The 12729-nt window shown below is 42.0% G+C and overlaps 2 protein-coding genes across 5 annotated transcripts in view; one reads left to right on the top strand and one right to left on the bottom strand.

Annotated features, from left to right (window-relative positions):
* The window catches only part of TMPRSS2 (transmembrane serine protease 2), a 34646-nt gene extending 26385 nt beyond the window's left edge, over positions 1 to 8261 (top strand). For all 3 annotated transcript variants that reach the window (XM_059720754.1, XM_059720756.1, XM_059720755.1), the window contains exons 11-15: positions 1654 to 1829; positions 4474 to 4569; positions 5560 to 5702; positions 6311 to 6463; positions 6708 to 8261. In XM_059720754.1, coding sequence (XP_059576737.1) covers positions 1654 to 1829; positions 4474 to 4569; positions 5560 to 5702; positions 6311 to 6463; positions 6708 to 6719 — 580 coding nt within the window. In that variant the 3' untranslated portion in view covers positions 6720 to 8261. The remainder of the gene's footprint in view (positions 1 to 1653; positions 1830 to 4473; positions 4570 to 5559; positions 5703 to 6310; positions 6464 to 6707) is intronic.
* A 974-nt stretch (positions 8262 to 9235) lies between these two features.
* The window catches only part of LOC102568651 (interferon-induced GTP-binding protein Mx1), a 41064-nt gene continuing 37570 nt past the window's right edge, over positions 9236 to 12729 (bottom strand). For both annotated transcript variants that reach the window (XM_019476368.2, XM_059720753.1), the window contains exons 13-15: positions 12495 to 12571; positions 10649 to 10909; positions 9236 to 9620 (exon numbers count right to left, since the gene is read on the bottom strand). In XM_019476368.2, the coding sequence (XP_019331913.1) occupies positions 9387 to 9620; positions 10649 to 10909; positions 12495 to 12571 (572 nt within the window). In that variant the 3' untranslated portion in view covers positions 9236 to 9386. The remainder of the gene's footprint in view (positions 9621 to 10648; positions 10910 to 12494; positions 12572 to 12729) is intronic.

Raw genomic sequence — 12729 nt, 5'->3', positions numbered from 1 at the left:
TTTGTAGGGTGCCTAAATGTTAGTGTGTTGCCAGCAGTCACCTGATTTCTGGCCCACCTGGAGGCTGGGTCAGGGGGATAGCCAAAGAACTTAACCTGCTCAGGACTTTAAACCCCTCCCCAAGCAGCACTGGCCAGGATTTAACTGGACCAATAGTCATCTGGTTTTGTCAGTTCTTTAGGGACTGCATCGGAGATGGTTCCAGACCCCAGTGTGGCCCCCTGGCCAAGCTGACCGTCGGCCGATTGTTGGGTACCCAGCTTTCAACTTGCTGATGCAGGGGGAGCCCAGGCTCATGATCCCAGGCTCACCTTGTGCTGTCAAGTATGGCACAGCTGGGATCTGATCCGCAAATCATACATCCTGCAAGGCACGTGTGGCATGGCAGGAGGTGTGACTGTTTGGGTTGGGGGATCAGATTAATGTGAAATATATAGATAACAAATGTAATGCATGAAGAACAGTGCTAACTTCAGTTAATACAATCTACCAAAGACTTGTTAAATTTTACTTTTCAATACACTTCATTAAATAACAGCCTATAGAAACAAAACATAAACAGCATTTGAGGCACCAAAAATTATATTCAGGGGTAAAACATATCCTGAGTTTAGCCACTTAGATGTCCTTGTTGGCCATTACAAGAATTACTAACTACCTGGAAATGCTCAGAGTCTGAAGTGAAGCCAGGAAAACAATATTGCTTGTGTTTTTTATTTATTTATCCTGGTTTAAACAAGAGTGAAAAAGAGTCAGTCTTTTTGTATTTTTTGTTCTAGGTGGGCTAGTAGTGGAGAGAGAGCCTTAGCAATTAGATTAGTAAGTAATCCATATAGAAACTGCTTGTAAGTCTTAATTTTCTACTTGGCTTGTAATGCAAGAACTCACTCGTATGGCGACTCTAGCTAATTTTAAGTTCCTATTTGTGCTATGCAAAACACTAAAGATTTTGTAGATATTAAACTTCACCAGGTATAGGAGTAGGTGGCTTATACTGTCCTATTCTTTGGGGAGTGCCTATGAAGATATGCAGGCCTACTGAAACATGAGACTATCTGCAGAGGAACTGCCTGATCCTGAAGTTAGTAATACAATCTTCCACTGGTTTTAGACAGTCTGAATGAAGTTGCAGAATATAGCACTATATAAGCAGTATACGAAACAAGTCTTTAAAATAGGATAACTATTTGATATATGTCTTTCCAGTATTCACAATATAGTGAATAGTTTTCATTATCAGTCTGCGCACTGGCAACATGACTTCAAAAGTGTGACCATCTCCCTAAATTGTTGTCTGTGCCTTCTCAGGCATATCTGCAATAACTGCATAAAACCTGGCTTTCTATTATCTTTTGATTCCCCCCCCCCCCCCCCAATCTTTCAAACATTATTTGCAATTATAAATCAAATGGTTAATACTTGGTTGGCAAGTTTAAATAAGCAAGCCAAGGAGAGACTGGGGAAAAATAGATGTCCTAGGTCATTATTTACTGTTCAATGCAGGTGCTTGCCAGCTTGCAAAAAAAAAAAAAAAAAAAAAAGGGAAGGGGAGAATCCCCCCTGAAATTTGAAATAACATTGGTGCTGCAAAATGAGTTGATGCACTTTGTTTACTACAATAATGAATAATCTACCCTTACTTTTTCTTTCTAGACAGCTTGCAGATCCATCTTACTGGAAAGTTTTTGCTGGGATTCTAACACAGGATGAAATGCGTCTGAGAAGCGGACACAGAGTACAGAAAATAATTCCACATCCAAATTACAATACAGAGACTAAAGACAATGATGTTGCCCTTATGAAGTTACAGACATCAGTGAGTTTTACAAGTATGTATTCTGTCATTGTTGAAAGTAAAATCTTAAAGCTGTAGTAACTCCCCCATTTTCAAACATCCCTGGTTACCAGCAGCATAACAGTGCAGCTGAGTGCTTGGGGCAGCTACCACACACAGGAACTTCCTGTTACTGTGGCTGCCACAATTGCATGGCCAGGACAAAAGCTGTTTTTTTTTCCCCCCCAACTCCCTATCCCTGTCAGCACCTGGGCTGCTGGCCCCTGCCACCCTACCCTAGTTACACTGCTTCAGGCCACTTATAGAATACCCTCTTTCCCTTTCAGTGTAGACTTGAACATGTAACCTTCAAAAATGAATATTTAATTTGCAACAAAATAAGATATGCAGTGAAGGCATGAGTTATGTAGAAAGGCAAGAAAGTAGAGGGTAAGGCAGGGATGCAACTACAGCATGTCTCTTCCCCAAGAGCTGGTAGGTCATAAGTGTAAAAAGGAATGTTTTTCCAGAAGACTATCCTTTTTTTTTTTTTTTTTTTTTAAATGAATGAGAAACCCAGTCTATGCTACATGTTGATGACCTGCTCATTGTATCAGTTACCATCCTATACCTTTGAAGAGCCTCCTATGCAATCTAGAATGTGTTGCAGCACACAAGCCTTATGCACATAATATGAAGTCCCTTTTTTTCTTTTGGCACAAAAAACAGTAAAAGGATTTAGTGAAACTCTCAGAACTTAATGCATACAACTTCTGTAATAATCCATCAGTGTTTGAGATGTCCTAGTTTTTGCCATAAACAATATATAGTTCGTATGCAATAAAACAGTAGATGAAATAAGAAAAAATAATTCCTTTTTAAATATAAACTCAACAGTGAAGGAAATGACCTCACTCTAAACTGAAATGTATGCAATAGGTTAAATCAAGGCCTTTCAAAGTTTGCAAGAAGAAAATACTGGGGAGACATGAAGAACTATTCCAGTTCCTGCATGAACTGTGCACAGTTGCAGATTGCCACACTGTAGCAAAAAGTGCAGAACAGATATAGGCCCTTCTTAAAATGTGAAATTGCTGTTTGACAGCCGGAAGAAGTATCATAGTCCAAACCCAAGGAGGGATGCCTGAGGAACCATTATGGCAATGACATGTTCTACTCCAGCATCCTAGATAAAGGCCAATGAAACAGTGTTTAAGTTACCTGAAATTTAAATACATTCTAGAAGGATGCACTGATGAAAAGTGGTGCACAAGACTAGGTGAAAATAACATAAAAGAGTTTTGCCTTGCTGCTTGGAGAGAGGCAAGTCAGTTTGCCAAGAATAGCATGTGAATGGTCTTGTTTAGCACACTTCCGTGCTAGTCAGCCTAGTGCACAATACATTTGGAATTTACAATGGAAGCGTCGCACTTACTTTTAATATGATCTGCAGAGAAAATATTTGGTGCCCAAGTAAGCTGTTCTGTTTTTAACTGAGTTGTGCCCTCAAGCCATGTCTCAGGGGGAAAAAAAATGTCTCTTGTCTCTGTCATTCTCTCTGCCCTTCCCAAAAATAATATCTGTCCAAAAATCTGTCACTAACCTCTTAAGTAATTAAACAAGTAATGGCTGCTTGATTGGCTATATCTACCCCCCAAGATGTTCAACTCAAAACTGAGAAACAGGTAGGAGGCCTGCCCTTCTGCCGTTTGTACCAAACTTGGATGGAGTGGCTGACAGAGCTCTCCACCTGACAGTCTTCATGACCACAACACCTATTTGCTAGGAAACTGAAGTACAGGGAAGGAGCCCTTATATGAGGAAGTGCTAATATGGGCTCCTGGGGCATTTATACACATGCTTCAGGAGGTGTGAGGGGTGCTTTAATTAGTGCAGCTCCAAGAGCCACGCTAATTACTAGCACCCAGAGTGTCACATGTATCAGCATCCCTGCACTGAAAAATGGCAGGGGGGCAGTTTGAACTAAAATTCATTGAACAACATAGGCGGTGGAAGCGGGGGACTAATGGGGCTTAGCCCCCCCAGACACAGGGCAGCAGCAGGCATTGCCTTAGAGCAGCCTGGCTGCTGGTGGGGAGGGGTGTGCACACTCGGCTACCCTGTGCGCTCACAGCTGGCCCAGCCACAGGCAGGTAAGTTTCTTTTAATCTGGGTTTCTTTTATTTCCATGGGCTGGTGGGGACAGAGAGCAGATCGAGACCGCTGGGGCCAGGATGGGGAGGCAGCTGGGGCCGGCGCTTGGACCAGTGCGGCAGCTGGGGCTGATGCGGTCAGGGCTGGGAGGCAATTGGAGCAGGGAAATGCTGCTCCTCTCCTCCCTGCCCCCCAACCTGTGGCCCTTCCCGCCTCCCCCCCCCCCCCCCCCGACTTTCCCGGGGAGGGTGGGGTGGGCATGTGTGCATGCTTGCTCAGTTGACCAGTTTTTTTCTTCCTCCGCCTACGTTGAACAAGCTTTAGTTTAAAATGCCCCACCACCATTTTTCAGCACAGGGACACTGATGCACGTGATGCTAGAGGCTGCTGGAGCAAGCAGGCTCCTTGCAAATGCATAGGAGCCCTCAGTTTCTCTTGTATTCAATCCAGGTGTTTCTTGTCCTGTTCAGACAACTTTCTGTTGAATCTTTATTCATGTTCACTCATCTAGGTTTACTGATTATGGCCATGTTCTTATTCCACAGATTTTGTAGCACCAATTTGTCTGCCAAACCCTGGAATGATGTTCCAGCCTAATCAGTCATGCTGGATATCTGGATGGGGAGCCCTACAACAAGGAGGTAAGATGTGCATACCTAAAAGGTGGGGACAAAGAACTAGTTTGCTTTCATTTTATGTCCAGTCAAATAAATAGCATTGCCAAGTGACAAGACCAGCTTGCTTGCCTCAAGTAGATGTGGCTGCACTGCATACAGTTTAGAGGGAAGTCTGCTTAGCCCAGCTTCCTCATGCTTCTGAGGGTGCTGCTGGCCAGGGCCATTTTTGCTATGCAGATATGGCCGTACACACAGTAACAGTTTGCTGAGTCAACATTTCTGCTAGTGTGGAGATGCTTGTAATGCGTATTTGCAAATTCAGCTAATGTTTATATTGGGGTATAAGGATTATCATAGAGAGGGGAAAATATTCTTGGTAGTGTAGCAATAGAAATCTTTTCAGTCCCTGTGTTATCGGCAGAGGCTTTAGTGACCATGGGCCATACTTTTGTGATGGCGCAGCAGCGTGCACTCTACAGGAGTTCCTTCATGTGTGAGCTGTATTTGATGGGGATATGGTCAGCATGGTATAAACTCTAGGCTGAATACCCTCCTGCTCTTCCCATCTTAAGGCTGAGACAGCAGTGTCACTGCAGCATGATTCAAAGGGAGAAGTGAAGCTTCTTGGGCATAGAAGATCTTGGGTAGTGATGGGGGAGGAGGAGGTAGCTGATTTCCCCCGCTGCCTTACCTAATCATGAGGTTGCTTGGAGTTGCTGCAGGGGTTTGCCTCTCCATCTTTGTAGGCCCACTCCCTTCTATAGCCCTGTAGATAACATCATGGGGGTCACAGCTGTGAGGCAGCTGTATGTGTACAGCTGGTTGAAATAAATTCTCTTCCTCTTAGAGGGACACTGAAAATTTCTTCAGTTTTTTGTTATATTGAACTGTGAACTTCAGCACGCATCCCAAAGCAGTATTGACTTGTTTTTGATCAGGGGTGCCATTGCAAACTACTCTCGCGTTTTCCCATTTGCTCCAGTTCCTTTATGCATCTGCATTTTCCAACTTTAGGTAAAACCTCAAATTTTTTGAATGCTGTGATGGTGCCTTTGATAGAGCCTTCCAGGTGTAATGCTGGGTTAGTCTATAATGGCCTCATTTTGCCTACTATGATATGCGCTGGATATCTAGAAGGACTAATTGATTCCTGTCAGGTAATAACACCGCTCATATTAACAGCTTTTTTTTTTTTTTTTTTTTTTATTTGAGCATCTGCTAGCAAGGGCATTATGGTAGTGGCTATGAACAAGTCTTACAAAAAAGAAAACTCGCTGACCTTTCTTTGCAACATTGCCAGTGCCATAGCAAGGGGGTTGAGGGGATGGGGGTGAGTGGGGCAACTGCCTTGGGTGCTAAAGCGAAGGAGCGCCAACAGGCGCTTCGCAGCCGTAGCAGGGCGTGGGGCAGAGCCGTGAGCACCTCATTTGGGAGGGTGGGGGGGTGGGGCACGGGTGGCTTCTGCTGCTGCGTGCACTCCTGGGCAGGCTTGGGGGGCATGTGCCCCGCCCCCCCCCCCCAGATCTGTGCGTGGTGTGAGGGTGGACTGCCACTGCATGCTTTTCCTCAGGCACCAAATATCATTGCTATGGCACTGAACATTGCAGTCAGGCTTCTGAGTCCCATCGTGTTGCAAATTCAAGAGAGGGGGCTGGGGTTGGTTTGTCTTGTTTTATTCACTCATTCCCATCTTTGGTGCCTGTGTCCACTTCTTGTTACACTTGTTCATTAATAGCACGCTTGTGGCTTGTTTTTTTATGTTCAGGGTGACAGTGGAGGCCCTTTAGTAACAGCGAAGGACTCTGTGTGGTGGCTAGTTGGTGACACAAGCTGGGGAACTGGCTGTGCCACTCGCAATAGACCTGGAGTTTATGGAAATATGACCATGTTTACGGCTTGGATTTACAGAAACATGCAGGTAAAGCGCTCTGTGTGGCTATAATGCCCTTTATTGGGCTTAATCATTTAAAGTATCAAAAGGAACACTGCATTTTTTAAAGTTCTTCAGTTCTACTAACTGGCTTTATGATTTCAAATAAGAGAGATGCTGTTTAATTGAAGTTATAGTGGATTTTTTTCTCTTCTTTTTTGTTGCTGTTGGAGAGTAAATACACATGATACTAACCACATTTCCTTCCCCCCACCTATTTTCTTTTAAACAGGCAAACAGATGATGGTATCTGCCATTCTTGCTGAACCGTGCTTTCAGGAACAATCCTAAGTGACGTTTGGTTACCTTGGATGTCTAACTACTGTATTTACTTTTTGCAAGTGATTTTTTTTTTTCCCCCCCCCCCCCCCCCTTCCCCTGCACTCCTTCTCTAGTCTTTTTTTTACTTTGAAAGTAATGCAAAAGTTTGCACCCTCAGTTCTGTGCTGGTTACAGTGACTGACTGGTTTAGTCTGTGAAGTAAAATTCTCGCAACAAGCACTGTCTTCCTTTGACACGGGAGCCGATAAAATGTTGCTCTGGCAGTTGCTCCCTGAAATGTCCCACGTTTTCTGGCATCTGGGCTAGAAAATCATTCATTTTTATAATCATAAGTGTAATCACCTTGTAACTTCACTCTTTTATTTAAAAAAAAAAAAAAGTTGGAATTTAAAGCAAGTGTCAAGCCACCTGGCTTATGTTTAATATAAATATGATGTGAATGTGAATCTTTGGGCTGCTGGCTGGCTAGAGATTTGAAATGATGAGTGCCCCTTGTAGGGTATAAGGGAAACTGTTTCACACACTGGAGAGTAGAGGCACAGAAAATGTCTTGGTACTGTGCTCAGGTAGCTGAAAATCCTCAGGACTTTGGGTGATGCACTCAGCTGGGCTGATCTTGCTTTGGATCAGCCTTGCTCAGTAATGTGTGTCCCTGTCCTTCACTCCTGCCTAATGTTATGTTACTCCTGTTGTGGTTTTTGCTTGACACACAAGAGAAATATTTGAAGTAGCCTTTAAAAGCCAGGCTGCCTACATAAGCTGCTGGGAACAGTTCTTCTGACTTGTAGCAAGGACAGTGTACTGAGCAGCATATTCAGGTTTATGTACTGGAAGCCACTAACAGATTGACCCTTGAGAACTCTGTCCTTTTGAGAGGGGCAAAGAACAAAGCTTTGCTTTGAGGCTGTATCGCATGCAGTGCATCACAAGGATAACAAATGTAGATGCAGAAAGCTGGTAAAATGTGGAAGTCAGATATGAGAAAATGCTGTTCCAAAGTTTACACGTGACTACCTCAGTGTTTAAATAATCTGGCTTTTATTTTCTTATACAGACATGTAAAGAACTTTCTGTATATTTTATGTATATTTTAACAGGAGACCAATAACCTAATGGTATTTTTAAATATATATATATTACAGGAGTAGGAAATGCTGTAGCTATAAATGTGACATGGCTACAGTCATCAGAAGTACTGAAATTCAGTATGCTGCTTCAATCTGCTCTCTACTTCTAGTGGAAAAAAATGAGCCTGCTTGCTCCTGTTGAACTGTACCTTTTAACTGCCCACATTTTAGAGAGAATCTGTTGACTCAGAGTGCCACCTGATGAGGCAATCTTTTTAAAATCCTATAACTTATCAGAAGGAAAAGCCATAATTAATTATTTTCTCTAGGAATGAAATTGAAGTGGAATGACTTTTTTTACAATGACAAGTAATCTTGGTACAAATTTATTTTGCACATAAGTAATTTAACTAATAAATGATGATTTACAAATTTTATATTGTAGACCTTTTACTTCCGTCTTTGGTAATGCTTGTTTATTCTTCCTGGCTCTATTTAGGCATTTACCTGATAAAAAGCACAGGATGGGGGTGAAGAGGGTCATGTGGAACCTTTGTTGTTTTGACTTAAACTTTTTGTTGGTCCTTAAACTCAGTTGTGGCCTGACTTCTGGTAGGGGGCGCATGCCTTCTTTCACTGTCCCACCCTACACACATTTGATTTGTAATATAATCAAACAAATTCCAGAAAAGCATCAGATAAGTATAACCTGCTTCCATGATTGAGGGACAGGGGGATGGGATTTGAAAGGTTTCTGCTCATGTCCCAGCACAAGGCTGTCAAGGTATATTAGATTGCCTTTATTCATTGATTTAGCCAAGTGGGACCCCCTGCTTAACTTGATGGCAGGTCTTTGGAAAGCTATATCTTGCTCACCTCCAAAGTGTCAGGGAATATTTTAGGCATCAAAAGGCAAACTCCTATTAATTTCAGGGGAAATAAGGTGGCACACAGCTGCTGCTACTTGCTTGTAGCAGGCATTTAACTAGTTCTCTGGTCTGTACACAGATACGACCTGGTTGATAACAGTAATTAACACTTTCCCATCCCATTCCCAACCTCTTAGCTCTGTCTTCCAAGCTGATACAGTTGACATTACTGCCATCCTGAATGACTCCTCTCTCATACTGATGAGATGAATGTTGGAGCGGTAATATGATCCCACAACAGTGACGTTACTAGTGTGTACAAGAGTTTGATCTACAGAAATTAAACTACAGGTTTCTTATCTACTGAAATGTTGGGTGTTTTACATATGAAAGCTCCTGCCCTCACTGGTTTTCTAGTAAACTTGCATTTCTGATTTAAATTTGTTTCCAAGTATTAAGTAACTTATACTCCAAAATTTACGCTCGCCTGCTTATGATCCATTTTATATAAGCATTCCTTTAAGTTAATTATGCAAATTAAGTCTCAGGTAAGCAATTATTTATTTCAGCTATTGATCTGTTTTGAAAAAAGGCCACTATAGACAGATAAGCAATTCCACAAGGATAAACTGCTGCAGATTCTTTCAAGAAGAATTAATGGTGTTGAGACCCCCGGCATTTAAAATGTAACTGCTACAGAACAGAGAATTTTAGTAGGTGTTGACGAGCTTTTGTAAGACGATTAATCCGTTCACTCAGAAAATTCCTTTGGTCAGCTGCCTCTTTCCGCTCCTCAAGTAAGAAACCTAATTGTGCTTTCTCTTGTAAGAGCTGCATCATTGCATTCTGTAGGTTATCTCCGTAGTCCTGAAGGATGAAGGACTGGATGATCAGAGGAATTTGGCTGGAAAGACGATTACCTGCTCCCTGAAAGAAGATGGTTGAGAGATTTATAGTTTGCAAAGAGGAGAGGGAGGGAATCTATAGTTGGTAGGAAGCATCAAAACACACTCTACCAATTTTACATCAAGTTACTTTCCTTTGTGAATTAGTCTGGAAGAAACAGAGAAACCCCAGATCTAACTTTTAAATTCAATGAGACTTGCTGGTAAATCTTACATGGTTATGGATATTGGGCACCTCAAAGTTTAGCTGGCAGCTGAGTAGGTGTTTTGAGAATCTAAATTTTAGGCTTTTAGGTACCTTATGTGACCAGTAGGTGCTTAAGTCCTTTGCACTGTTTAGTCCTGGCATGAGGAACTCTACATGGTTTTGACAATGGTTTTGTGTGGGCAAAAGGAAGTGCATCAATTCTTAGCTCCCCTGAAGTGACTGACAGAATTCTGACAAAGCAATACTAGCTGTGTGAGCAACAGAAGACTTCTGCCAGGAACTGCTACAAAATTCTTGTAGCTAGGCCCATGCTTTCTGCTGGTTGCTGCAGTCCTTGAATAGCTAAAAGGTACTTTCCAGCATGTACTGCACACCATGAAGGTGAGGTGCTCCTGACAGCTGTACTATGGTGTCTGCTGTCTGCCAGCAGAAGGCTTATAATCTAGAGGAGCCATTAGATGCCCAAGTCCCATTTTCAAAACAGACAGGCACCTTGGAGATCAAGTCTCATTAAAAGTGAAAGGGTCTTTGTCTGAGTGACTTAACTGTTCAATCCCCTGGGGTTCAAGCTTCCTTGGCAGTCAAAGATGTCTCTTACTGTTGAAAGCACAGCTTGCATACCTTGATAAAGTTATTCTTAATACTCACAGTTTTGAGCCCTCTAGCAGGCATGTAACAGCTCTTCACCTATTGGCTGCTCTGTTGGTATTTAATTAAGTGCAGTTTAATTGCTGCTAAAATAACCACTCATGCCATTGATTATAATGAGTCTATATTAACAAGGCAAGCTAGGGGACTTGGAATGCCATAGAAACTAGTCTTCTAGCAATCCATACACTCACATTGAAATATGCCTCCAGGTGATAAGCCATTTCCTTGACAGAATTTTGGTTATGAAGTGGAATGGTTCCAAAATTGAACTTGCTGAATTTGGACATCGTAGTTTTGCCTGTTGCCTGCTCAGCTGTTTCTTCTCTGGTAGATTTTAAATCTTCACTGTAAACATTGTCCTGGCAGTAAACCATCTGCTCCATTTTAAACTGGGTTCGTATCATTGTTTCAGCAGCTTCTGCTTGTTTCTCTCTAATGTCTTCAATTCTGTTCTGTGAAGAAAGATTGGAAGACGAAAGCTCTCAGAATTCACTAAGAGACAACTTTAGAGCCAGCCCTGTGTGAGCACGAACATTCAACATGATATCTGAGTCTGTCAATCATAGCGCTTAACCATTTTATATTGGGCACCCAGGCTACATCCAGATGAGCGCAGCCATGTGGTAGGTGGGGGAAACAAACGTCCATGCTCATCTCGCTGCGGCTAAAAGGGTCAGAATTTGGCTCCTTCTCAGTGACTATAAGAGGTCAGTGTCCTGTTGTCAGATCAAATGTGTAGACAGGGAGAGCCAAATGTCTGGTGTTTGAATTTCCAGAGGGCTAGGCACTCCAGGAGAGTAGGATGTGCAAAAGAACAGGGGCCACTGAAGGCAACATGCAGCAAGTTGTCTTGCAACAGCAGTTCTCAACATTTTAGACTCAAGGCACCCCTTGAAAAATGTTGTAGTTTTCACTTGTTTGTTTTCTACTACAGAAAATAACAGAGTAAATCTTCTGTTGCAAAGAACTCAAAGAGCACAAGAGGACAGAATAGTTTTAACACTATGGCTTCTTATTTGGAATCTCTGGGTTTATCTTTTGAATCCTATTTGCACACCTAACAGTGCTAACATTGTGTTGCATCTCAAGGCACGTCCGGTGAGTGGGGGGGGGTACCATGATACCTTCATTTCAAACTATTGCCTTGCAACATGTAGTGACTTCTAATGCTGTTTACAGCCTGCACACTGGGAGCATTTTGACCATGTTTCTCCTCCATAGATGAATATGCCTGTACAGAATTTTCTTTCTTTTGTGCTGTCTCCAAAGTCTGTTCTTTTCTCTAGTTCCAGCCAGCCAGCCTTTATCCAAGCTCTGATCATTTAGTGACTTAGCTATAACAATTTCCCTTTTCTGGCCTTTCTGGTACCTTACCTCACCCTTTTAACTTACATTGCATCTCAATAGAAAAAATGAGTTTTGGGTAATACAATCATCCTTTTTCACAATCCAATTCTGATTTGTTCTCACTTTCAAGGCTTTCCACAACTAACCTTTGTTTCATCTTCTCCCCCCTTATTGGTTACTGTCCTTCACAATCATCTCTCTAAACATTTTCACTCAACCAAAGCCACTCACTTAACTGTAGCCTAAATGACACTTCAGTAAGATTTGAGGATGCTCCTCACTTCTGAAAATTAAGCTGCAAGAGTCTATCTTTTATATTTGTCTCTGGGCCTTTTTCTCAATCAGTTCTATGAAAAAAATCCCCTTCCTAACTGAGAGATGGTGTGAAAGCACTGATGCCATACACATTTAATAAATACAGTGCAGCCCATTCAAGTAGGAAATGGTGTTTAACAGCAAATGAAATGTTACAGAAAACTATTGCACACATTCATTACTCTTATATGTAAGCATTGCCAGCTATTTTTAGTTTGTAACTTCACTGTTTAGTGTCTTCACAAAAATAATGTCCGTAGTTGTACAAGGAAGAAAAGCAAGTAGGGGTGAAGAAGTAAATACAGTCCTATATACTATTTATTATGCCACTCAGTATTGCTTTTGCCTTTTATAAAGTTATGTATGGCGTCTCACCTTGGCAGCTCTGTTAAGATTGTAAAAATCATCAAAATGAACTTTGGCAACAACTGTAAAATGCTGTCGGACGATTTCTGAGAAGAAAAAGGAGAAATAAGCAGCAATGTAAACATGATTCGTAGCTGTTGATAGCAAAAGGTTCATGAAAACTAGTCATTCTCCATATTTATCCAAAAGGATGCTGCCAGGCAGCTATGCATATGTAGTATGCTTTTAATTTCACCATGCTGTG

Source organism: Alligator mississippiensis, chromosome 1 (assembly GCF_030867095.1).
Source record: "Alligator mississippiensis isolate rAllMis1 chromosome 1, rAllMis1, whole genome shotgun sequence".
NCBI lineage: Eukaryota > Metazoa > Chordata > Crocodylia > Alligatoridae > Alligator > Alligator mississippiensis.
Note: the sequence above shows the minus strand (reverse complement) of the source record. Positions and strands in the feature narration are given on the sequence as shown.